At 33.1% G+C, this 25,751-nt stretch overlaps 1 protein-coding gene across 5 annotated transcripts in view; it reads left to right on the forward strand.

The window, feature by feature from the left end:
• CNKSR2 (connector enhancer of kinase suppressor of Ras 2) overlaps nucleotides 1–25,751 on the forward strand; it is a gene marked incomplete at both ends in the record, with an annotated part of 254,832 nt that overhangs the window by 125,193 nt on the left and 103,888 nt on the right. For 3 of the 5 annotated variants that reach the window (XM_082864886.1, XM_082864885.1, XM_082864887.1), the window contains 2 exons: nucleotides 12,329–12,475; nucleotides 22,681–22,814. In XM_082864886.1, the coding sequence (XP_082721012.1) occupies nucleotides 12,329–12,475; nucleotides 22,681–22,814 (281 nt within the window). The remainder of the gene's footprint in view (nucleotides 1–12,328; nucleotides 12,476–22,680; nucleotides 22,815–25,751) is intronic. The other 2 variants (XM_082864888.1, XM_082864889.1) reach the window with 1 other exon arrangement.

A 25,751-nucleotide genomic window follows, 5' to 3' on the forward strand; every position in this document is an offset into this window, starting at 1 on the left:
TTCCCTGCCAGTGAAGATCCAACTCCTCAAAGGCTGCTGGAATCTCCCAAGATTTTTTCCACTTCATCTGCCACTACATTCCTCTCTGGGAGATACCTCGGCATAGTTTGAACCAACAGCTCTGCCCTCATGATGCACTTTTAACACTTTTTTTTTTTTTTAGCTGATGAGACTACTTATAGTTATTAAATCTATCTGGGCATATTCCTAATGAATCTGTTAAAATTTCATGTCAATGCTGTTTTTGGTGTGTAAGTGTTATAAAGATTCTATCCATACTAAAAACAGATATTTTCTTCTTAGGAATATCAGTTGAAAAGAGTGGGGTATGTGATGATTGAATCCAGCATTTGGAAAATTTTCCTTTTATTTTGTGTATATACTAAAACATAATCACTATTATTTTGGAAGGTCTTCTGGAACCTGGTGACTACATTATGGCAAGAAATGGTTTAATAGATGGGGCTATAAATCCTACTGGGAAATAGCTGGGTTGGGATAGTCAAGAAGAATATAGACTACAACAAATAGGGTGTTAGACATTGATCAGTGAGAGATGGAAGATGAACACTGTAAACTAGTGTGTTTTGTTACCCCCAAATGGTAAATGGTTGCTGAACAAGAATGCAGGTGATGGCAGAGGGGGTGGGGAGAAGGGAACAAGTTAAAGGACTATTGAGTTATCTCAAAAGGTCATTCTAACTTCATTTATGTAACTCTCAATGGCATCTCCCTTATTCTCTCTTATTCTCACTCTAGTCTCTCATTTTTTACTCTTTCTTCACCCTCTTGTTCCTTCAACCCCAGAACAACAGGCAAGTATTGTTTGAAAGGGAAACCAATGTAATCAGAATGGATGGAGAGTGTGGTGACCCATTAAAACCCAGCTCTCCCTTTCCCTCCCTCTCACCCTACCGCCCTGCCCCTGGACTTCAGCAGGAAGGAAGGAGTGGCTCATTGAGTGGAATCAGTACCACAGTATTGGCTAACACTGATGTGCTTTTTCTCTCTCTTTTTTAATTTGTTTAATTGTTGTCTTTATTTTTTTAGGTTTTTCTTCTAATTCAGTTTTCTTCTCCTTTCCTTTACCATCCTCATCTCTTCTCACTTGACTATTTCTCCTCCATTCTTCACCTCTTTCACGTTTTTTTTAAATTCTTGCCTATTTTCTTCTGTTCTCCTTTCTCAAAAGAGAAAGTATTTATCTTATAATTCCTTATAACCAAAATATTGAAAACTGAGACCTCAAATGGCAGTATTTGCGGTGCACCTCCTTTCTTATTCCTGTAAACACAAGATGTTGCTGGAATACAGAGATTAAATATGTTAGCATGGTGTTTAACATATTGCTTAATAAATGGTTATGATAATATCCTAAAATAACTCTGTTAGGATTCTAAGAAATTGGTATTCTAAAACAGAGCACATGAATTGTTCTCTTTTGGAAGGGAGAAATATCATGAAGAGACACTTAACAAAAATTGAAAGAAATAATGCATCATAGTTTTCAGTTACTCATAGTAATATTTTATTTCAGGTTCTACCTTATGTAGTATGTCATTTATGAGATGGTGGTAGATTTTTTTTCTTTTATTTTACCTTGAATATCATGGATTTGATGAGATGTGTGGAAACTGGTTTTGAATTGCCACATATTGATATGTTATATATTTTATTTTCCCTAGAGAAATCAATTCATTACTTTATTATCCAGTATAATATTTTATGATTTTTCTGTCATCAAACTAAAATTATCTTAAGTCTTTATATAAAGGAGATAAGTTGTATGATACCTTAATATTGGTAACTTCCTGTGAACCAATTTATTTTTTCTGCAGATCTCTGCATCCTGATTTCTTTCTTATTTATGCAGTTCTTACTAGCTTCACCAGGAAAAGACTAATTGGTTTTAAACATGATTAACGCTAATTTATTTTTATTATTAGAAACATCTTTCAGTGTCAACGTACAGTTAATATGGTTTAGTTATTTTACATGGAATTTTAGAAGGTTTCCATATTAAGTGATTATTTTGTATGTTTCAAATGTATCTGTTAGCTGATGTTCTTACCAACTCTGGCTTATTAAGTGTGCAACTCATTTGCATATCAGTGTCAATAACTATATCCCTTTTCCTACATCTATCAGAAAGGCAAAAGTTGGCCAGTCACAATTCCCTGATTTACTTTCTGTCTGTAGTAGGGGTGGGCCATTAGTAGATAACAGTTAACTGCCTAATGAAGATAAAAAATTATTGCATGAAAGGGAAACACATTAGAACATCATAAAATAGGAAATTCAAGAGATAATTAAAAAGTCTCACATTCTTTTCAGGTTATTTAGCCCTAGGATTTAAATATAAGTTTCATCCACTAAATTAATATTCTGATCAGCTTGGTGGCTGAAATTTTAGGTAATGTAACCACTGATCACTTTCACATTCCCTTTCATCTTATTACTCTAATACTGGGCAATAAGGGGAATTTAAAATTGAGACAAATGGCAGAGAGAGTTCACTGTGGCCCCATTTAGAGCTGACACTGAGTTACCTTTTTTGTCTGAGTTGTTGCATTTCTGATAAAATGATTTCTAAAGATAACTTCTACAGTGAAAGTATTTATAACCATTATGGAAGTTCTTAAACTAAAACGTTTTATTAATAAAGATGTAGAATGCTGTTTATTTAGCTTTATAAATGCATATATACACATTCTTTGGTTTTGTTTTGATAAATATAGTCATCTATTGCAATATTTGCTAGTATTTTCAAATACACATATCTGTTAAATGTCTACCAGTAAATGACATTATAAAAATTATTCATAGAAAAGCTGTAGATTTTTAAACATGTTACTTTTTGAATACTAGGGCTTTGGTTCCTTTTAATTATGTTTTTCGTTTGGATTCCTAAATTAAATTTAAGCTGAATTTTTTCATAAGTATAGACTTTTTTTTATTCTTCTCAGAATTCTTATAAATAGGATCTATAGATTTTTAGATAACAATGCTTTGTTTCATCCCTTAGCTTTGGTGACTAAGACTCTTTATTTTAAAATACACGTATTTCCAATGTCTTTGCAAGGAGAACAGAAATGAAACATAGGAAGGAATGGCTGAAATGTAATAATTTCCATATATATGCAAATACAAAATGGTGTTAAAATTTAACCTATGCAAATATGTTTATAAAAATTTTAGTTAAAAACCTGTATTATTGTGGTTCTTTTAAAATAGCTTACTGATTTTGGGGGGAATGAGGTTCTGTGATATGACCAAAGATTCATCCCCACAGTCTTTCACTGTGATGTGATTGTCTTCCTTCTCCATGTCTCCCTAGCAGAGTCCCTCAGACTCACTCAATTTTATGTTTTGGAGAAGTTAAAGAATACCATGAATGATAATGAAATAAAAATAAAATGAGCTTCAATTTAGTTTTCTATAGCATATACGAATGTAAACCATGAAGCCCCCCAAATAAAATTTTGGCCTTCAGAGGCCAAAATATTACCAAATAGTGTACTGAGCTGGAAGAAGGGGGAGAGAGCGGTAGGTTCAAGATGCTAAACTATACCCATAGTTTTTAAATCAGCTTGCCACAGAAGCAGAGATGCCAGTAATACAAAGGCTGCAGTGAATATAAGTGTTAGGTAACAGGAGATAATGCAAGTAATAGGATATGGAAATGTATCACCTTTGGTGAAAACATTGTGGGTGATTTGTAGAACTTAATGGAAAAAATTATGATTCTTATTTTCTTCCTCCCATGAACTTTCTCATGAGCCAATCAAGAAATTCTGATTTAACCCTCAGAACTTCTTGGTTACGGAGAAAGACTCCTGGAAGATGGTGTATAATAGGTGAGAAACAAAGTACTAGCTTCTTGTAGTCTCCAAGTTGGCTTTCTCTCTTGGACTCCCTGTCCATCTTCAGAAGTGAGAAACTGTGTTCTCTATGCTTTCTCTTTAAATATAACACACAGACACACACACACACACACACACACATTATATATGTGACTGTCTGTGAAACGCACATGAAAATATTAACTACCAAAACATATGTGTAAATTCAAATTGTGAGCAGCTCAACACGGTCCAACTTTTACAGTAAAATTAAGCCACATAAAAAACAAATGCTTTGATGTATGCAGTCTTATTTCACTGGACAAGTGCCTTTTAAAGTTAAGGAGACTTGTGAGGTGAAGAGTGGCTCAGTGAATAAAGACATAAAATTGTGGAGTTTTTCCTCTAATGAAAATAAAACTTTTTAATTCCCATATTCCTTCTCTTCGAATGTTTGTTCCTTTCATGTTCTCCCAAGATTATCTCTTCTAATCATGTTTGTAAAAAATATCAGTACTAAGGTTTTATTTAAAATAGATAACACCTTGGGTCATTTCTGAATACTCTGAAATACCTATTTAAATTACTCCATGTTGGAATTTAAGGTCACTTTTTTTTTTGCATTTAGTTACTTAACCAAATGCATACCTTTCAGCTTATATTTCTTTATATTTGAACCGTAGGTAATTCTGTTTCTATTCAGTAAATGAATGATTGTGGAAGAGCAAAATTAGGATATCTCCAAATATACTATAGTTTAATATTGTAAGACTTTATCATTAGTATTATGTGAAAAAAATAAATTTAGGTGAAGGTGAAGTTTGTAGATTGGTACTCAAATTTAGTAGTTCTAGGATCTTTGAAAGATATTGTGTATCAAAATTCATTACTTCTGAAATGTTTTAAAATGTTTTAGTAATGCAGGGAAACAGAGCACTATGATAAATATCTCAGCACCAAAAAATTTGGCAAAAACAGTGTCATTAGTCTCAGGGTGATGGGTTGTATATTGGATTAAGTCTCTTCAGTGCTTTTAAAAAGAGAAGAACGTTTGGGTATAGTGTGACATATCATCAGACATTCATATAGGCACACTTCAAGTCTCTGAAATTTCCTTTGTGAAGAGGTATCATTTATACATTACAAACTGTTAGTAAGAGCCAGTGTATACACAGGAGCGTGTGTAATTGTTAATGAATGGATCTGTTACTTTGTCTTCTGAAGGATAATAACTTTGAAAATCTTTTAAGAATGTCCTATCTTCCTGCTTGTATGTGTAGAGATGTTTTCTTGTAACTCCAAATACAGTTGTGACAAAGGTAAAGGTCTAAATTGATAGGCTTACATTCTGACCTTTGTTTTTTAACTTTGCCTACTTGGGACCATAGAGTAGAGATTCTTTTCATATGTTGGTCAAATAATTCACCAGCTATTGTTTCAAAATCAGGTAGGCTAGAGAAAGTCCTAAAGGGGTCAGAGACAACTTCTTCCCTCTATGTACAAAGAGGAAAGGAAGAGTGTCACCTCTTCCGCACCAACCCCAAAGTCTTTTGTGCATCTAATCTGGGCAACCCATTGTCCAAGGACCTGCCCACTCATGTTGTGTTAACCCAAGAACCCCTGGTATCCTCTTCAGCCTGATCAAAGCAATTACAAGCCCCATCTACAAGAAAGCAGAGCCTCTGGCTTTTAACTCTTGGGATACCTTAAAAACTTTCTTGGACAATTTTAATCTTATTTGTGTTATATATAAAATGCATTTCAATGTCCAGGTTGGGGATTACACTTAACTAGTAAGACTTGCCATTGTTTAGGGACACTGACTTTTGCTACCTGGACAATCAGGAAGGTAATATTAGTAGTTCGGCGTATGTGAAAAGCAGGTCATCTTTAATAATAAGGCAAAATTTGTGTAAGATGTATAAGTGGGTTTTTAAAGTTCATTCCAATCCATGAACTTAATGTGAATGAAATATTCTCTTAAAATATTGAGAAAGAGAAACTTGGACTATGTACAACCACTACAAAATATTTTTCTAGAAGAAAACTTTCCTAACAGTGTTTATATAATAATAAAGCAGAATCTTTCTATGACAAATAGCAACTATATCCACGGTTATATTCCTTGTCATAAATCACTATGACTTTAGGTCTGAAGTATCCAGGATATAAATACTGGGTTTTTTTCTAATGTTCATTTATAAGAAAGTTTATTTGGTAATTTGAGGGAAACAATGTCTATTATAGCTTTAGTATCAAGTATATTACATTTAGAGAAAAATTTAAAACTACATCTTGGTTTTACATACAAAACTAAACTCCCTTTGGAGTTTTAAGGCACTTTATTGTCTCTGAAACATTTACATTCTCATGTCACCATATCGTTTCACTAGTTGAGTTATCAACAAATACTGATTAAGTCTCTGCTATTTGTAAGGCATTGATTGCAGGTATATCCAGACAAATAAGACTCAGTTTTTATCCTAAAAAAAAAAAGCCCTCAAAAAGTTTTGTGAGGGTAGATGAAGGGGGGGGGTAAGGAAAAATAGGTAACTTTAATAAGAGGCAGTGCATGAAAAAAATGCCACTGGAGAGATACAAACAGTGTACCATGAGATCACATGAGGAAAATAAGCTTCTAGCTGTAAGAGGCTTTATGATGGTACTGCATTTAATAAGTGCCATTATGGATACGTAAGATTTTATAGGTGGGAGAAAAATTGCAAGTAGAAGGAAGAACGCTTTTGCAAGGATATAGCTAGGGAGAAAAGCACAGTGTTCGAGGGGAACATAATACTAACTTCACCACCTCTTCCACCCATACTGAACTACCGAAAGTTGCTCAAACTGGTTTTACCTTGTCTCACGGCTTTCTTCACTCCCTCAACCTCCAGATCACCTTCACGTGTCCAATTCCTAAGAAATTCAGCTTAGACTAATAGGAAACCTTCCCTGAACCCTCAAGAATGGGTTAGATGCCCCTTTGGGAGGCTCCCATTTCACCCTGTATCCATTCTATTGACGTACTTCTCTTAATTTATTGTAAATGTTCATTGACCTGCTCATCTCTTGCCTGTTCATTATGCTTTTTTTTTCTTTTTTTTTTTCTTTTTTTTTTTTTGTGATACGCGGGCCTCTCACCGTTGTGGCCTCTCCTGTTGCGGAGCACAGGCTCCGGATGCGCAGGCTCAGCGGCATGGCTCACGGGCCCAGCCGCTCTGCAGCACGTGGGATCTTCTGGGACCGGGGCACGAACCCGTGTCCCCTGCATTGGCAGGCAGACTCTCAACCACTGCGCCACCAGGGAAGCCCCATTATGCTTTTTAATGAGTCACAGGTTGCACTGCAAGTACCATTGTATCCATAGTACATGGCACACAATAAATACTTAGTGATTCTATAAGTTATAATATCTAATCTTAAAAACATATTAAAATATTCTAGACATGAGCAAGTCACTGCCTTCAAGACAGTCGTTGTCTAGTATAGTTGTTCTTAAAATGTGGTTCCCAGACCTGTAGCATCAGCATCATTTGGGAACTTGTGGAAAAAAAATGTAAATTCTAGGGCCCCACCTCAGACCTACTGGATCAAAAACTCTGGGGTTTCCAGGAGATTCTAACACATTCTGAAGTTTCAGAACCACATTAAAGAAAAATAATATGAGACAGCTATGGCCATATTGGCAAAGGACCTATTTGAGGAATTGATTCTTTAGTTAGGCCTTTGGAGAGCTTTTCAAAGGTTCTGAGGGGAAGAACACTTCTATACTGTAGCAGTATTTTGGAGCTGCAAAAGATCAGAGTAGAAAGAGCCGGTAGGACTCTGTTTTAAGTCTAACAGTCAGGTATCCAAGCCAGAAGTAAGGCAGTGAGAGGAAGTATTAATTGCTAGAATCTATTCTTTAGGATACATGTGGATGAAAAAGAGGGGGAACTGTCAAAGGTGACTCCATACTCAAAACTTGAGAGGATGATAGGGAACTTTTTGTTATTGCTGTTGAATGAGAACAGGGAGCTAAGTTTGGTTTTTAAAGTGGTGCATTCGTTTGAACTACCACTACTACTATGTTTGTAATCTTGGCCAAGAAAACTTAATCTCTTTTTGCTTCAGTTTCTTCACGTGTAAAATGGGTTTAATTGTTTACTTCCTAGGGCTGTCATAAGAATGAAAATATAAGTAAAAGGAATGTAATATAGGTAGGAAGAATCCAGCTTAGTGAATTACTGGTGCTTGATTATTCAGTAGCTATTAGTATGGATGAACTGAACTGTTGGAAATATGTCACGAGTTCTTGATAGGGAGCAGGGATGGTTAGAAAGATTTGGGATTCATGCAGCAAGTTGTTAGTGGAAGCTCTGGGAAGAGAAGAAATTATTGTAAGAAGACAGCATGAAATATTAGGGGTAGAACACTTAGCCTAGAGGAAATACCTGCATTTATTGGTTGTAAGGAGGAAGAAAAGATGGAGGACAAGTAATCACAGATGTGCCAGGACCACATCCTTTTACTAAAGCTCATCTGTTGTCATCTATTTGCACTTTCCTACCCATTCTGCGTATTAGAGTTGTAATGTATTGTGGTTTTGGAAGTCTAATCTAATCCTTTAGCCTGTGCAAGAATATTTAAATGTCTCTTTTGGTGTTGAGTTCACTTTTCCACAAGTCAGCCAATTCCTTTTTGGATGTCTTTGATTATTAAAATGTTTTTCTTCATATGTATCCCAAACCCATTATCTCTTAAAGTTTTGTACCTTATTTAATTCCTTCCTATGTTAGGATCCCATTAGCCTCCCTTCTTCCTTCTTTCAAAGCTCCCTGTATCTCCTTGTACAGAAAGACTTTCATTGCACCCAATGTAAAGAATACTTTACAATCATTTTTCATATTACTGTTGTATCTTCACATGGCTTTTAATTCAGGTCTATCACACTTAATACTTTAAAATCATAGCCAGAAACTCAAATGACGAAATGGAAAACTAATCTTGAAAAATGATTAACACGCATTGATATATTTTACCTATTTTGACGTGCATGTACTGTTACATTTAGCTCCGAACACGAGGCTCCCAAATTTCTTGAAGTTGTAACCTGTATACCTGCCTCATTTCATCATACCATCTACTCATGTCCCCCTATAATCTGTCAACCATAAATATCTCAATAACAGTTAAAGAGAAATAAATTTATTTCAATAGTTCATTACACTTAATTATATGTTTGAAGATATGTGAAGGTATCACAGAACCAGAGCTGAGAATTATTTTTCCTGGAGCTCTAAGACCATTCCATATTTGCCCTTGAATAGAACGTGGTACAACCCAATAAATGGGGACCAGTTGTTAAGAATAATATGCAGTAGAAAAGATAGAAAGTAATGAAGAAATGATCCAAGTCAGGGAGCTTGAGAAAGGACTAAGGAAAAAAGGATTATTCGCATGAGAGGCATGTTGTCTAGTTGCTGTTTATATGTATACAAGTAGTGGGATGGGACTGATATAGCTAAAACCTACCTGTTATTAAGGAAAATGTTACACATAGGCTCGGAATTACTCAGCCAGCTTCATTCCTATTCAATAATTTCCACATGAACCTGAGTTAACACTTAAGTGAGGTATCTACTGAAATCGTTCATTGAATAAAAAAAACAACAGATAATGTAGTTCTTGACTTACTGTGCACAATTGAATAATAATTTTGTTTTTCTTTTGATAATCATATAAAAGTATAATGCACAGAGCAGATGTCATTTCCCCATCACCGCCTTTTACTGTTTTAAATAGTGTTATCTTTCTGGTTTTGTTCTTTTTTGTGGGAATTTTCCATCCATAACAAACAGTCCTAACTAGATACTTCATAAAATTCACGATTTTCTGACTGGAATATTACTATTCATACACTAGGTCCATTTATTTTATTGATTTTATTGTTTATAAAAATAACATGTTTATTGCCAAAAGTTCAGGAAATAAAAGAATAAAGAAGAAAATATATATTGTAGTCTGTACTCCCCTTTAATGTAACCATTGTTAATGGTGTTGTATAGCTTTCTGTGTTTTCTATATTTATATAAAATTTTTTACAAAAGTAGAATTGAAGTACATTAGCTATTTTTAAACTTTTTTCTACACAATTTTTATACCCCATGCTAATGGGAATTTACATAATGTTCAGTTTTTCATTGGTTTGAACAGTACTGCAACACACATGTTGCACATTTATCTCTGGGCTCTTATCCAATCATTTTCTTTTGGCAGTGAAAGTAGAATTTGGGAGTCAAAGTTAAATACTTCATATGGGTCACTTTTTAAAAGATATTGCTAATCTTATGTTAGTGAGTGTGGGAAGGCTGATGAAAAAGTAGTAGAGTTATATAATTTTCTGCCATTAAGTAACATTCAGCTATAAAATTTAAGAGTAACCGAATTATTACTTTCTCATCAAAAAACAATTTCACTTTCTCATGGAGAAACAATTCTGGTTTTTGGAATTGTGTATTCAAAAAGAGCATAGCGAAACTGTGAAAAACCAGGATGAATCAAATTACACTGAACGTTACACTGGAAAACACCATCTAGCCCTAAAATTTTCAACTAGTCACAATGATTATGTCATACAAGAAAATGGAAAGAAATTGGTGGGTAGAAATCAATGTGTAATTCGTTGTCAAGAGTAGATAGGCTGAAAGAAGGGTACAGTCATCATATCGAGTGCTTTAGTATAGTTAGCAATTATTTGAGTAAATAAAGTAAATGATAAAAAGTGGTTATACTCTTTGTATAAACACTGTGTTTTCTCCCTCCAAACCTGGAACTCAGAAATCTGCTCACATATTTTTTTGGCGAGCAAAATGAATACTTGGATTTGAACTAACTTTGCTTTGACGCTTGGCTCATAGAAATGGCTGTAGGGACACTACGTAGCTATCAGAAGAATCAGAATCAAAGTAATGTACCTTTGGGGACATAATAATCTCCACTTGTATAGAATGGGAGACATTTGACCAGTTCCATTACTGTAGCTGATCCACATTAATGTGATTTTTGAAAAAACTGGCAGCCTCTTATTCGTGGTAGGCAAGTATCATAATGATCATTTTGATTCATATCTGAGACCCCTGAGGTTTTAAGTATTATAATGTCTTGCTTCTTTTTTGTCCTAACTCTTTCTCTTCACCATCACTCAGTTCAGCTATAGTAGAGGTTATAGTTTAAATGAATGGTCACTCATATAAACTAAAGTCTCCCATTATCCTACAGTGGCTGTGGTCCAGAGTACCTCTTCATCATAGTCTCTGGGATCTGTGCTTCTTTTGATGCAAGTGCTCATTCTTTACAGTTTGAGCCTTATTTTCCAGGCAAAAACATGATGAATAATAGGCAAAGGCACCCATTCCCTTTCATTTAGGTACCTAGGAAGAAACTAGATCCCTGTTCAGACCATTTGCTAAGTCCTGCTTGCAATCCAGGATAAATTTTGACCCAATGTATTTGTATAAAACACCCTGGAAAATTCTAATCCATTAGTGTTGGAATAAAAGGTTATTCTCTCTTTTAAATGTGAAGTGTATTTTTTAAACCTTGGAATAATAGATATTTTTAATGTGTTTCTTTAAAGCATACTTCTAGGATTTCAGATAACTGCATAACCAGCATGTCTTAAAAGCAAAGTAACAAAAATTATTCTGTGTTCAAAAATTTAAAAGGATGATAAGTAATTTAACATGGATAACAGTAGAGCCAGGTTTCAGGACATTTATCAAGTACTTCTGTTTAATTATACAATATGTTTTGAGGTGATATTCAAATAAAATGGCTTCATTAAACTTAGCACATTATATTTTAAGTTTATAGGGTCTTTTGGAACACATTTCCAATAGCTGCTGCATTAGAGTAGCATTACCTTGTCGTTTCTTATTCTATCTTTATATCGTGGTTAAAGGTTTATTTTATTGATGCTGTCTTCCCCGCTCAGAATGTTTCCTTGGTGTGTCACTACCAGCTACCGGTAGTATAATGTCAGTCTAACTTAGGGACACTTATCTCTAAAAGATGGTGATGAGAAAGCATGTGGTGTAGTTCTTAAGCTCAGGACATTGCCAAATCCTTGTTTCAGGCATGCGAATTTTTAAATTGTTACTTGTGAACAAAGCTTGGATCTAGACCTTGTGCAGCATTAATGATGACATAATTTCTTTAAATTCTAAATTACTCCATTGGTAGGATACCATTTTAGTCTCTGCTTAGACTGGTAAATGTCCATTATGTTATCTCATAATGATATGGACTCTAAATGCAATAACATGGTTAATCAACTCAAAAATAAAATTTCTTTCTTGAGTTTATATCTCCTGAAAATTGATAGGATGGTACACCAATTATGTGATTTTCTTTTTTTTTTCTTACTAATCTTATTAAAGGGGGAGAACATTAAATCTTTGAATACTGTACCTCAATTTTATTGTAATGATTTTGCTGGTTACCAGGTGGGGTGGCAGTTGAAAAATTTGGTGAATGCACTACGAGAGGACCCGAGTGGTGTTATCTTAACTTTGAAAAAGCGACCTCAGAGCATGCTTACCTCAGCACCAGCTTTACTGAAAAATATGAGATGGAAGCCCCTTGCTCTGCAGGTAATGAAGCTTAATCATAAGTCATACACCATCATTTTAGCCATAGATTATCTCAGTAATGCTTCTTTATTGTGCCTCATCTCAGCAGCATATGGATTAATCTTGTATGCTTTTGAAAATTTGTTTATGAAATGATCTCTTCACAGCTTATCCTAATAGGCTTAATTGTGACGAAATCTCAAAGTTACTATAATTAAAACCCAAATGATAGAGAACTCTGCCTTAATTTGTAAACATTTAAAGCATAATTCCCAAAAACCACAAGTTCTTTGAAGCCAAAATGTGGATAGAAATGAAAGTGAGAGGTTTCACTTTGTGATACAATCTTCTATTTAAAAGTTTTACCCACATATAATTCTTGAGGAGACTAGATGATAGTTTATAGAATTTTTTAAAAACAAGTCATGAGATAAAAAATAGTTGTTTATAAACAGTAGGTAAAGAAACTTTTGATAGTAATTAAAATGTACCTATTACATTCTTCCTGACTGATCATTTTTCTCTTTTCTACCATGTACAGAGGCAAAAATAGGGAAATTGATGCGTTAGCATTTCTGCATTTTTCTTCAATGTGAAACGTCACTCCAAAATTACTCTGGATGTCAGTAAATTACATTCATTAAGAACCAGAGGTGTCTAGGAAGTTATAAAAATATTATTCTGATTGATAAAGACAAGGAAGTAATACATTTTCTTCCATTTCAGTCAGGCTATAATCTTCAAACATATCATAGAAGAAATTCTTGTTCTTCACAAGACCTGCACTTTTAAAATAGAAGACCATCACCTTCCATAGAAGGTTAATTTTTAAAAATTAAAATTGCCCATTGAAATAGAACATTGCCTGTTGTTCAGATTAAAAAGAAAAGCAATAAATGAAAATGCCATTGTTATCACTGCTATGTAAATTGTTGTTCTATATTAGTAACTTACACCATTCTTAGATTTTTTTCCCTAAAATCCTAAATTCTTCATTACATATGAATGGCCTTATAGATTATAATGATTTCTCATTGTTTAAAACTTTCCTACTTCTTGGCCTCAAAGTTGCATTATGCTTAAGTAACATAAAAACATATAAAATATACTAACATTAAGGTCTTTAAATTTTTAATGTGAATCTTTCTATTTTTCAAATATACGTAAAACTATATTTTAAAACTATATTAATATGTCCAAATGCATTTGAAATGCAGTATATGTTTATTATCAAAGATTTTTGGTGATCATTAAAGTTGAGAGATCAGTGTTTGGCTCATTAATTCATAGATTAGCAGATCAGACCTTCCCATCACATCATTTTATTTTCTCGCTGCATTATAATTTGCTTTGTTGTTCCACTCTGTAGTTTTCTATTGACATGTCTTCCCCAAAGATCCTTCTTCAGAGTCCGAGAGGTGGGAACCCTGAAGAAGAGACCCCTTTCAGCCGTTAGGTTTCCTTCTCTATATGTGTGGTTAAATTTAACAACTTCTCTCTAGTACCTTCTGTTTCATGGTGAACACCAAAAAGACACTAGTTTCTTGTTGATCCGTGAACTCTATTTGAGGGAATATCTCTAGAAAATAAATTGGTGATTTGGTCCTCTTTTAGTTTCCTTTCCACAAGCACAAACTGGAGAATTAAGGTAAAGACAATATCTAGTTAAGAATCACTTTTATAGGAAATGCTGAAATAATTGAAAGACCTGCATTTTTTTTTTGCTACACATACATTTGGTGTGTGTATTCAAAACTAGAGAACAAAGACTTTAATTTTTTAAATTACTCTACATCATTCCTTAATTATAATTATAATAGATGTTTAAGGCACTGTTTCTAGTTTCATTCCTAAATGCCAAGAAATGTGCCTCATCAGATCACTACTTATATTTATTCCTCATTGCCTATTCAGTTACTCTGAGTATATTTGTAAATTTACTTTTTCGGAATGCTGAAATCAGAAAAAAAAGAAAATCAGCATTGACATAAGTGCTTATATGATGTATTGATGTTTTTGTAAATTTGTTATTTCAACTGAATTTAGTTCACCTAAAATGTATTGTCCAAGTTCAACACCTTATAGATAAACAATACTATTAGTGGGGGCAGGGGAGGACCCTGCTTTCAACTTCTTTGAAAATTGACTTTTTACAGAGCAGAAGGAAGAGTATTAGTTGTGATTAAATACTTTCAAGTGGTGGTAAAACAAAGTCTTAGGAGTAAGGGCACTAGATAAGTACTCTAACATACCACACCACCAGCACCAAATCTCCCTGGAATCTATTTCGAAGACCTGAAATTGTACCGTTACAGAGTTCGTTTTTGATCTTAAGGCTTTGGCTTGTGCTAAAATGCAAAAAGAAACCAGAAGCATAATGGAAACTATGTGGTCAGAATTTTTAGAGGATGTATACAACCAAAGATGGACAAAACTTGAGGGTTCGCTTCCAGAAGGGGAAAAAATCAAAGAAATAGTGGGATGAGAAGGTCTTGCAGGCAGTTCTGGATTCTTTGTGACTTTGCCTGAGGCCACATATTTTTCCTAGTGGCTAAGAAAGGACCTGGGATGTGAAACATAAGTGCTTAATGTAGCAACAGTCCTTTGTGCAGACATAAGTACCATTCTTACTGTATTCCTGCTTCTGGTATGTGTATGAATACGTTGGAGCTAAAATGCCCATTAACTCACCTAAATATAAATTTTCAGTGTCCGAACCTGAGGAATTGGACATTAGGTTATTCCTTTTTTCATAGGCTATACCAATAGTCTACTAAGAATTATTTAAAATAGAGTTTACAAAAAGAAACAATCTGTGGCATTTATTTAACCTCAATATGTCTATTTTATCTTTTTCTTATACAATACCAGCCTTAGCATTTTCAGATAAAATATGGCAAAGTTTGTATAATGGGGAGGTAGATGCTAATACATGCCTCTAAAAAAAAGAACAACTTCATTCTAACAAAGGAATAATTATTTTTTAAACTAATAAGGAAATAATTTGTACCTATACAACTAAAACATAACCTTATCTACCGTAAGGTAGAAGATTTTTGAGGAATATCACATGTTTTAATGGAAGTTCTAGAGCGAATAGTAGCTTCTATTATTAATTAACTGCAATGATAAATTTTAATTTGGATTTTCTTTTGAAAATCATTCATGGAATTATAGCCAAATAAGCAAAAGCATACAATTCAACTTCATGCTCACAGAGCAATTTCATTAGTACATTTCATGAAATTTGGCAGCTCTTTTGTTAAATTCCTGACTTCTCAGACATTTTGCAATAGAACTGAAAGACTTAAAGCTACTTTAGTCAAATACTACAAGCAGATTTAATCTGGACTTGAATTCTGTTGTCATCGGCACCCATTCATATATAGTAGAGATGTTTTACCTGAGGTAGAATCTTTATTCTAAGAAAGCAAACTAGCAATTCCTTGCTTTCTGAGAACTGTTTTTAAAACACGTCCTTAGTAGCACCCTCTACTAATGTCCTGGATTTTGGTAAGCATGGTGATTGCTTATGGTCAAGCTCTTCCAATTCGATGACACAAATCCTGGGGAATTATGGATAGACCTCAGTGTATATTTTTTGATGTTTGTGGTTTTAAATTTAGTGTGCATAGGTCACCAGCTTGCACGGGTGGTGTCATTTTCTTTTTACAAGAGATGTATGGGAGAATTAACTGGACACTGGCAAGAATGTTGATTGAAATCATCACTGGGAATCAACAATTTTTAAAAACATTTAGGAGCCCAGCTTTTTTTTTGGTGAGAATGCATCTCAAAAATAATCACTAAAATCAATGCTGGAATTCGATATACTGATATAGGTTTCATTAAACACATTTTTAGTATAAAATGATATAAAGCTGTATCATTAGAATTGCTCCTAAACTGTTCTAATCCATAAGTCTCTTAAATCGATGTGATAGTTTCTTGTGTGGTTTTTGTGCTTTTCACTTTAAATTTTATTTGTTAGCATTACCTTGATGCCATTTTTACAGGATATTTAAATTAAATAAATTTGAGCAGAAAAAGAAATGGAAAGCAAATAGTTATAGGAGTCAATTTTGTCTTTCAACTGGTGTAACGACTGAAGAACATTAATTGATTGTTACATTTCAAATACATATAGATATGAATGGTTAAAGTCATTCTGTAAAAATAAAAAACGTAAGCAATAATAAAATTTATTTTAATATCAAAGTTATAGGTTGGGGTGACTGAAAAAAACATTGGTAGCAAAGTTTATATGTTTCTGAGAGTTTTGTTTTAAAAGCATGTTTTGAAGAGGAAGACAAGTAATATTAGATATGACACGAGAAGAAAATAAGCTTTAACTAAAAATGTAACGTGCTAACTGGGAGGCAGAAACAATTATATGTTTTACATGCTCAAGTTAGTAAATAGCTGCAAGCAATTGTCACATTACATTTTTGTTCACCAGTGTTTAAGCAAATTAATTAAAGGATCTAAATCACATTTGTGTTTTTCAACCACGTGCTTTCAAAATGTTAACACTGACTACAAATAATCACCTAAGATGAAAAATTATTTTTAGTTTCTTTGTTCTTTAGCTTCCTATTTCTTTAGTTAATTTCCTAAAAATGCTTACTGTAAATTGAAAAAATTGCAAGTCCAGTTTTAATGTTGCAGTATCAACTATGCCAATAAGAGTGGACAGCAATAAATACACTAATGGTAGTTTCAGTACAATGTGCAAATTTTGATGATTAATTGGAAAAAGCCATTTTGTAGTGTGACTCTAAAGTCTATATTAGTTGTACATTGGGTAACTACATACTTACTTTTAGGCCCATATATCTATTTTTAACTTATATAGATATAGCTTCCTGATCAAATATATGCTTGGAAAAAATGTTTGTTTTCTTTGTAGTCTGATAGGAAAGGGAAGATTACATGCTTAAAAAAGAAGACTCAAATCTTTTGTATTTATAACCTTGGATTCTAGAAAAAGCTGTGAAAAAACTGAGTGCGAGAATTTTGAATACAAGTGTTTCTCTTGCTTAAGCTCTTTTCACATAATTTACTACTTAAGAAAAGCTTACCCAGGAAAAATTATGCCCAATAATTTTCCAAATTAGATCTAACATTCTTTACATGGTCAAGAAATTTACAAGTTTGTATGCAACTTCTTGCCTCCCAAAATCCAGAATACATTTTCTCTGGAGCATTTGTTTAGATGACTCAGAGTTGCTAACATAAAACAATATTTTGGTACTTGTATTGGGAATTATAATAAAAACGTGTTTGAACTGAATAAGGACTTGTGTGAATATTCTGTGCTAGAATAATGGGATATTGTGATCCATTTGAGTCTGTGCTTATTCCCAAGAGTGAATAAAATAAATGGCCAGGTTTTATACTTGATGTAATCATTCATATTTCAATGAGTATTTTCCCCCTGGAAGACAAAGCAAACTCTTTGTGATATTTGCATTAGTGAATTTTAGAGATAACTACATAATGTGTAACGCACCGTTTTAATCTTCAACATGGGGGCTGTCTTTATGTCATTGGTTTCATTCAAGACTTTATATAGCTCTGTGAAAGCTGGGTCACTTACCAGATAGAGGGACAACTAAATTAAGATACGCTTGCCAAGAGTTGTTAAAATGTAAATTGTTTCAAATAAAACCTTTAACATCAGATGTAGTTTTTAAGGTATAGACGTTCTTTTCTCATAGTCTTTAAAACATAGTGTTTTCAGAGGTACATTAATACCTTCCAGGTGTGCTCAGTTACCTTAGAGATGTTAGAATCAGGGACACAAGGAAAAGACCTGAGCCATCAGAGAATTTAACGTGAGATTTCAGTGATCCCTTTCCAAAGCTGAAAGTTTTATTTTATAATAATCACAGTCTCCTGATGATGTTTAAACTGGATGAGTAGAATATTATCACTATAGTGAGTCATCACTCATGATTCAGAGGAAGATTTGTGCCGTACCATATTGTGGGATACAATTTGAAGGTATTTATATAGTTTAAATGGACAATATGAAAAATGTATGTGTACGTAACCTAATGAATTTCTGAGTCCTGTTCACAGTAGTAAGTTATCATTAATTGACCTAAGGTTATAAATGTATATTTGAAGAGATGCATATGATCATTTTATTTAGGATTTGGATATTTTAAGAGATGCATGCCAGTGCCCCCAAAATCTATCATAGATTTATTTTAGAAGAGTAACAACATATGTGCAAAATATGTCCTCCCTGTTGGAGCCTCATTGAATCTGGAAGGAAAACTCTATGTCAGTAGGACCGTTTAGATATGAAAAATAAATTTTATGGCAAGGTCTTTCCAGGAAATAAATCCTCTTGGATAGAATCCAAAATGGATCCATATCATACTTGATTGCATACCGTAGTGGATCGAGTTATACTGAAGCTTCATGCTTACTTGAGTAAGAAGATGCAGTCTTAAAATACCTTTGTATTTTATCCGTAAGTGATGAAAGCTCTTAATTCTCTTCCTGTGCAGATTTTACCAGTTAAGAGAAAGAATCAAAAGGCAAAGTGGTAAAATAAAAAATATTACCCTTTAATTCTATTTTTTTCCTTATATTGGAAATTCTTTATAGTACAACGGTAACTACTTTTCTTATACTATGTTATGAAGAAATGATTAAAACTAAATGTTACCAAGGTAGGAAGAACTATCCTTCTGCACTATTATACTTCCATATTTAGGTATTTTTTCTGAAACTAAGGCATATGTCTATTAAATTTTGAATTAAACGCTGAGAACTTTTTTGATTTGAGGGAGGCTGTATTTGTCACTTTTTGTGTATTTTCACGTACTTGTTGGTTATTGGTAATAGGTGTAATTTTAATGGCACTTGTTACAACTAGGAATTTCTCACTGATAATTTCAGCTAATAGCATCATTTATTCTGTGCTTGATTTAGTCACATTTTGCCTATCTTTCTAATATTCTTTAATGCCTTCTTCATTCTTTTAGTCATTTAATTTTGTACCCTTTCAATTCTTGTCCAGAGTTAGAACATTTTTAAGACATTATAATTTTAAATTATCACAAATTTCCTTTGGGGTTAAGTAGCTATTTCCATTTTCCCATGAAGCTTCTATTTTACCATATTTTATTTTTCCATTGCCTAATGTCTTTTTTTAGATGAGATTCTCAAGAATAATGTTTACTTTTTAGTTTGGATTAGCTTGACAAAAATAGTACAATTAGTAGACAAAAATACAATGAATATATTTAGTATTTACTATGTGTTTTACTTAGTACAGGCATACTTGATTAGCCAGATGATATCTGCATGATAAACCAGTTTAAATGGTTTCTGTGATTTACCAGTTAATAAAATAACTAGCCAGTAAGAGTTAAACAACAGGATTGACTAATTTCTTCTTTCTCTGAAAGAAGTTGTTTTTTTCAACCGCTTCAATTAATTGAACCAGCTGGCACAATAAACCTGTTATCTGTTTAAGCCTATCTAAGAGTCTTTTTCTTCTACATTTTTGCTAATTTAACTAACTGTGTTAACTGAGGACATTAATAGCAACTCCGTGTTGAAAATAGAAACCTAGAGAAAATATCAATTTGAAGGAAGTTGACAAGGCTAATATTTAAACTTCCTGGAAGGGGAAGGAACAAGTACCCTAAACAGACAATTCTGGTAATAGTCCAGACAGAATAAAATATTTTGTTGGTCCTTACCTCACACTTCAGAGGTATTTAAAATATACTTGTAATCATTGACTACTACTTCTCCTTTTTTCCTTTTTTCCTTCCTTCCTTCCTTCCTCTTTGTTTGGGGAGGGCAGGGATAGGTACTAACCAGGAGAAATTACCTTTAGTTCTACAGGTGGTAAAATAAAAGGAGAGACGTCTTCAAAATAGAAGTAGTGACCCTAGAAAAGAAGAAAGAGAATAAAAATTTGTTAGATTATTTTCTTTTAATGCTTGTGTTTTTAGAACTTGTTTTTAAGTTCACTTGTAGTGTTAGGATATTTTAAAATAAGAGCATATTAGAGCATTTTAAAAGCATACTGAATATAAGTTTTTCTCTCACAGTGCATCTGTTACAGAAAGTTTTGGCAAGAAATGTACTGTGTAATGAATGTTTTCTTTACATTTCTATAATGATTAAATTTTGGTTAGACTTGTTCTTTAATGTCATTTGTATTTAATACCAAGATGTCCTGACAGAGAGGAAACAATGATAAACAGAGTCACATCACAGATCACACTTGATCTAAAGGTCCTATCAAACCTCATAAATATACTACCATGTGTAAAATAGGTAGCTAGTGGGAACCTGCTGTATAGTACAGGGAGCTCAGCTCGGTGCTCTGTGACGACCTAGATGGGTGGGATGGAGGGGGAGTGGGAGGGAGGCCCAAGAAGGAGGGGATATAGGTATACATATAGCTGATTCACTTCAATGTACAACAGAAACTAACACAACATTGTAAAGCAATTTTACTCCAGTTAAAAAAAAAAAAGGTCCTATCATTCAAAGGTCTGTTGTAGAGGCATGTAATACATCCTTAGAAAGAATATAATTCTTTATTTCCTCAGGCTTCATGGTGTTCATCTGTACAGGTAACTCCTGATTACCTATATAAATTTCAGGATTTCCCATTGCCAAAATTTTTGTTTCTAAAAGACACACATAGTTTAACTGGATGCTATTCCAAATCAGCATAGTTAAACATAATAGTCTTTACTGTGTACTTTCAAAATATATCAAAATTCCTCAACATGTAAACTTCCTGACTATTTTTTTACATCATATAAGATAGAATACTGTAGAGTCCCAAAATAAATTATCAATTGTTTTTCCCTTCTCTCTCTCTTTCTTTAATTTCTATTTCACATAGATTAAAACTTAACCGTCATTTTGGCAGGATGTGTGATTTCAAGCTATTAAGGTGAGCTGTGTAAAAAGGAAGGTCAAAAACCATGAACTGAGTCATAAACTATGTAGCCTACCCCAGTGACCTACATTGTACATTGTATTTATGCTTGGATTTTTGAACAAATTTTGTTTATCTGTACAAAAGTATTGTCACAATATAAAATAGTTGTACTATGCCATTTTTTGAGTGTCCAGCAATACGTGTTAAAGTAATAGAACTATGGGTCTATTATAGATATGCTAAAAAGTGTTTTCATACTGGCTGAAATGGCAACATCTTATCATGTGAAGATACAGTTAATTTTGTGATCATTATTTTTGTTTGCGATTGCATTAAAGTTCTTATTTTTTAATATGTTATTGTATATGTAGCTAAGCAGTAAGATCTGTAAGATAAACATGAAAATTTGTGAATTTTAGTTTCACTTTAGAATAATTTCTCAAACCACAATATCATTTCCAAATGCTGTGACGTTTAGAATTGGGAGTGCTCGTAAGTTAATGCATCCTGATGTATTGCTTAATTCAGTATATAGAGAATCTTAATTTTTTAAAAAACTTATTTAATACGTAAATACAGGCATGAAAATGAGATCTATAGGTATGCAACTAAAAATTATTTCAAACAATGGTAAATGTGTGTGCCTATGAAAAATGAAATGATTGTGTCACACTAATCACCATACTTTTGAAGATGTACCATAAAATGACTTGGAGAAGACAGTATTGTTTATATTTATGAAAAAAGTACATTTTCCTAGAAAATATTCTCTCGTATTGGCCTTTCATACTCCATTTTTGTAAACTTTTTTGAGAATCTGTCACATTCTACTGACTTAGGAGTGTAATGTATCTTTTTTGGGAAACGATATGAATTATCTTTCTTGTACACCAGTCAGGATGTGAGTGAACTAATTTATTGGGAAGTTACTCTTTATTATCTTTCTTTCAAAAGTGGGATTCTAACAAAGCAAATTTAAATATGTTTCTGACTGTGAGATAAATCTCCCCATTATGAAACACTGCATGATAGATTTGCCTTATAAATAGCTTTTACGCGGTTATGCCGTACAATAAGGTGAGTTAGGAACTAAGTGAAAAGCTCTAAAGCGATAAATTTTTTTGTTTTTGGAGACTCAAAGGAATATCCATGTGCTAAATAGCATGCTTCTTGATTTCAGCCAAGTTCAAAAACTTTGTAGAAATAGATCATTTAAAAATGATAACTATGTGTCATTGTTGTTGTTGTTTTGTGTGTTGTTTGTGTGCGTATGTATTTTCTTTTTCATTTTAACCAGCCTCTTATACCTAGAAGTCCCACAAGCAGCGTTGCCACGCCTTCCAGCACCATCAGTACACCCACCAAAAGAGACAGTTCCGCCCTCCAGGATCTCTACATTCCCCCTCCTCCTGCAGAACCGTATATTCCCAGGTATAAAACTAACCATCATGTTGTTCTACGTAGCTTCTAGCTAAAGACTAACCTAAGTGCACGTAAACTGTGAAGTAAATTCTCACGAAACACCTTGAATATTTTCTCAGTTAAGAATTCTGAGCACATTCTGGAAAATCATTGCCTTATGGAGACTGTACTCTAGTTAATAATAACAATAACAATAACTAATTTGTATTAAACACTCTACATTAAATATCTTATAAGCATTATCTCACATAATAGGAAACTAATATAAAATAGCAGCTAGGATTATTTTAGTAAGTAAAAAATAAGTGAGGCTCTTTGGTAAGAAGCCACAGGAAATCTCAGGTTACTTTGAAGCATTTCATACTTTATTTCTAAAAGAGAAAGTTAGAGATAACGTCTATGCTTTCTTAAATGTATGTAATGAGGAAGATTTTTTTTTCTTGGATGATGATGAGGGAGAGTGTTTCTTCCCCCAATACCTCTGTCTCTACAGTTTCCACTTGGTTAGTTCATTAATTTTTCTTTCAGAAAGTAGAGAGAGTTTGCAAGAGAATGAGTTGCCTTTAAAGTCTATTTTCAGATTTCTGGAGGCTGTATCTCCATTTCATGTTCCAAATTCCTATTTGAAATTCTTGGCAGGTGGAAGACTATAACTTTGTGCCATCATGCATTTTGTCCAAAAGCATTATGATTTCCAGCCTTGTGGAATACAAAAATTATGGAAAAGGGCCAGCACTAAATGGGGATAATTAATACCAATCACAAAGTATTTTGATTCAGTTTTTAAATTAGTTGTGCAGTCATTCAAAAACAATAATTTAAGGTCTCTTGTTTCCAAGCTATACTTAATATTAAAATTCTTTAATAAATAAAAGTACTGAAATTCCTTGTTTTAATTAATTTTCACTATTCTTCACTTTAGTATACCTAATGTTTCATTCTGTTGGATATGATGGTACTGACATTTTACCATCTAAATGCTACATGACAACATTGGCATGTCTGCAAATACTGTGTTGTCATCTACTAATAAAACTGCAGTCAATTTTATTAACATTTTAGGTCTTTTTTTGAGAATTAAATGTGGTTGTGAGAACATGGTTTGTGAGAAGATACAATTTACTAAGCTGGCGTTTCAAAACTCGTTCTAATATATAATTTACAGTCATGTTAAATTTACAATCAGATGTACAAATTCATCTGATATCCTAGTCAAATTCAAGTTGAATTTTAATCTATTAAGATAGTATCAGACTTTTTGAATACTCTTATAAGAGGAGCAATAAAACCATGTGTGTTTCAAATAGGAAATGAATCTTTTGGTTTGTTTTCATTTTAATGGGAAAGATTTTTATTTCAGTGCAAATGATTATTTAAAAGACCTTATTCTTCAGAGGGCTACATGTACAGATAAACATTAGAAAATTATTTTTAGCAAGTCTCTGCGGTTCTTTGATGTTATTTCCTTGTCTCTTGGATAGGGAGGAACTTGTAATAAAGAGAGTATCTCCTAGACAGAATGTATTTAAAATGTACTTCAGAAGACAAAGGAGTTAAAGAATCCAGTTCTGTCCTCTAAGTGTGGTGCAGATATGATGAAGGCAATATACTGAAGTCAATAAAAAGCTTTAAACATGCTGTTTACAAAAACAGGAGAATGCAAGAGATTGAAGTATCAGCATAGTGGTACTTGTTTTGGTAGTATTGCTTGAACGTTCCATACTTTTCAGTAAAATTCATAAGTAGGGTATTATCTGTCGCCTTAATTGATTCTTAGTCTAGTGTGTAATTTAACAGAAGGTTCTAAATGTTTTTGAGTCAGATTATTAGTTACCTAGTCACACAATCGTTTGATATAGCCCAGTTAGAAAATATGTGCGTGAAACTCCCTTTGTACCACAGCCTCATATAAATTATCTGCAATTTCTGGTTTGATTTGAAGTTATAGTCATAAAACTTTTTGCATTTGTCATTCTTTTATAGGTACAGCTGTGGCTTTTTTTTTTCTCATTTTGAGGATGAATGAGGCTCACCTAATTTAACTCATCTGAACGTTTATTTTTTCCTACATTAAAAACTTTTGTTTATGTAGGATAGGCATTTGGGTGATAATTTGAATTGTAAATAATAAAAGCTTTCTCATCTTAAAACCAAAAAACCTTAAAAATGGTAGGACTGGTTGTCAAATTAGGTAGACTTTTTTTCATGTGATTATAATTCTTTGAACACATTTATTCCAGAAAAAGAATGTGATTGCAAAAGTGACTTTTTCTTTAAAAGAGAAAACACTCATGTATGTGAAGTGAGTGAAATTTGGTCAGTTTTTTATTATATGACTGTATACAATTTCGTTATCATAGTATACAGTGAACTTTTATACTTAACCAAATTTCTTTTTCTATCATGAAAACCAAGAATTTGTAGGTCTTGCACAACTGTGAAGTTTAAATACTAATTTCTCGTATTAATTTTACTGTGAGCCCTTAAATATAAAGATAGTCCAGTGAAGCAGTGCTCTAACTTTCCATCTGTTCCCTTAAATCCTTTTTAGAGCAAAAGTGTAGATTTATTATATATATGTATAGATGTATAACATTAAGAAAATTTTTATAGCAGTACAAATTAATATGTTGAGTTATTCAGGGTCTCATAATGTGAGTACATATAAACATAGCCACACCCACTTATATACGCAGTACATGTATCAATTCATTCTACTGCAAAGTTTGGTTTTGATCTGTACTTTTCTTAATTCAACTTTATTGAATGCATCCCATATAGACATGTCTAATAAATCTTCTTTGTTGGTAGAAGGCCTCTCATACCATTATAGATAAGGAATACCAGCCCTTCCCATTTTCTACCACAGGGTGTGTCCTTATAAGTAGAGCATGGTGAATTAACTAGGGCTGAATCACCCTCTGATCTCAGCTGCATTAATATTCA

The sequence above is a fragment of the Leucopleurus acutus genome (assembly GCF_964270905.1).
Source record: "Leucopleurus acutus genome assembly, chromosome: X".
Taxonomy (NCBI): Eukaryota; Metazoa; Chordata; class Mammalia; order Artiodactyla; family Delphinidae; genus Leucopleurus; species Leucopleurus acutus.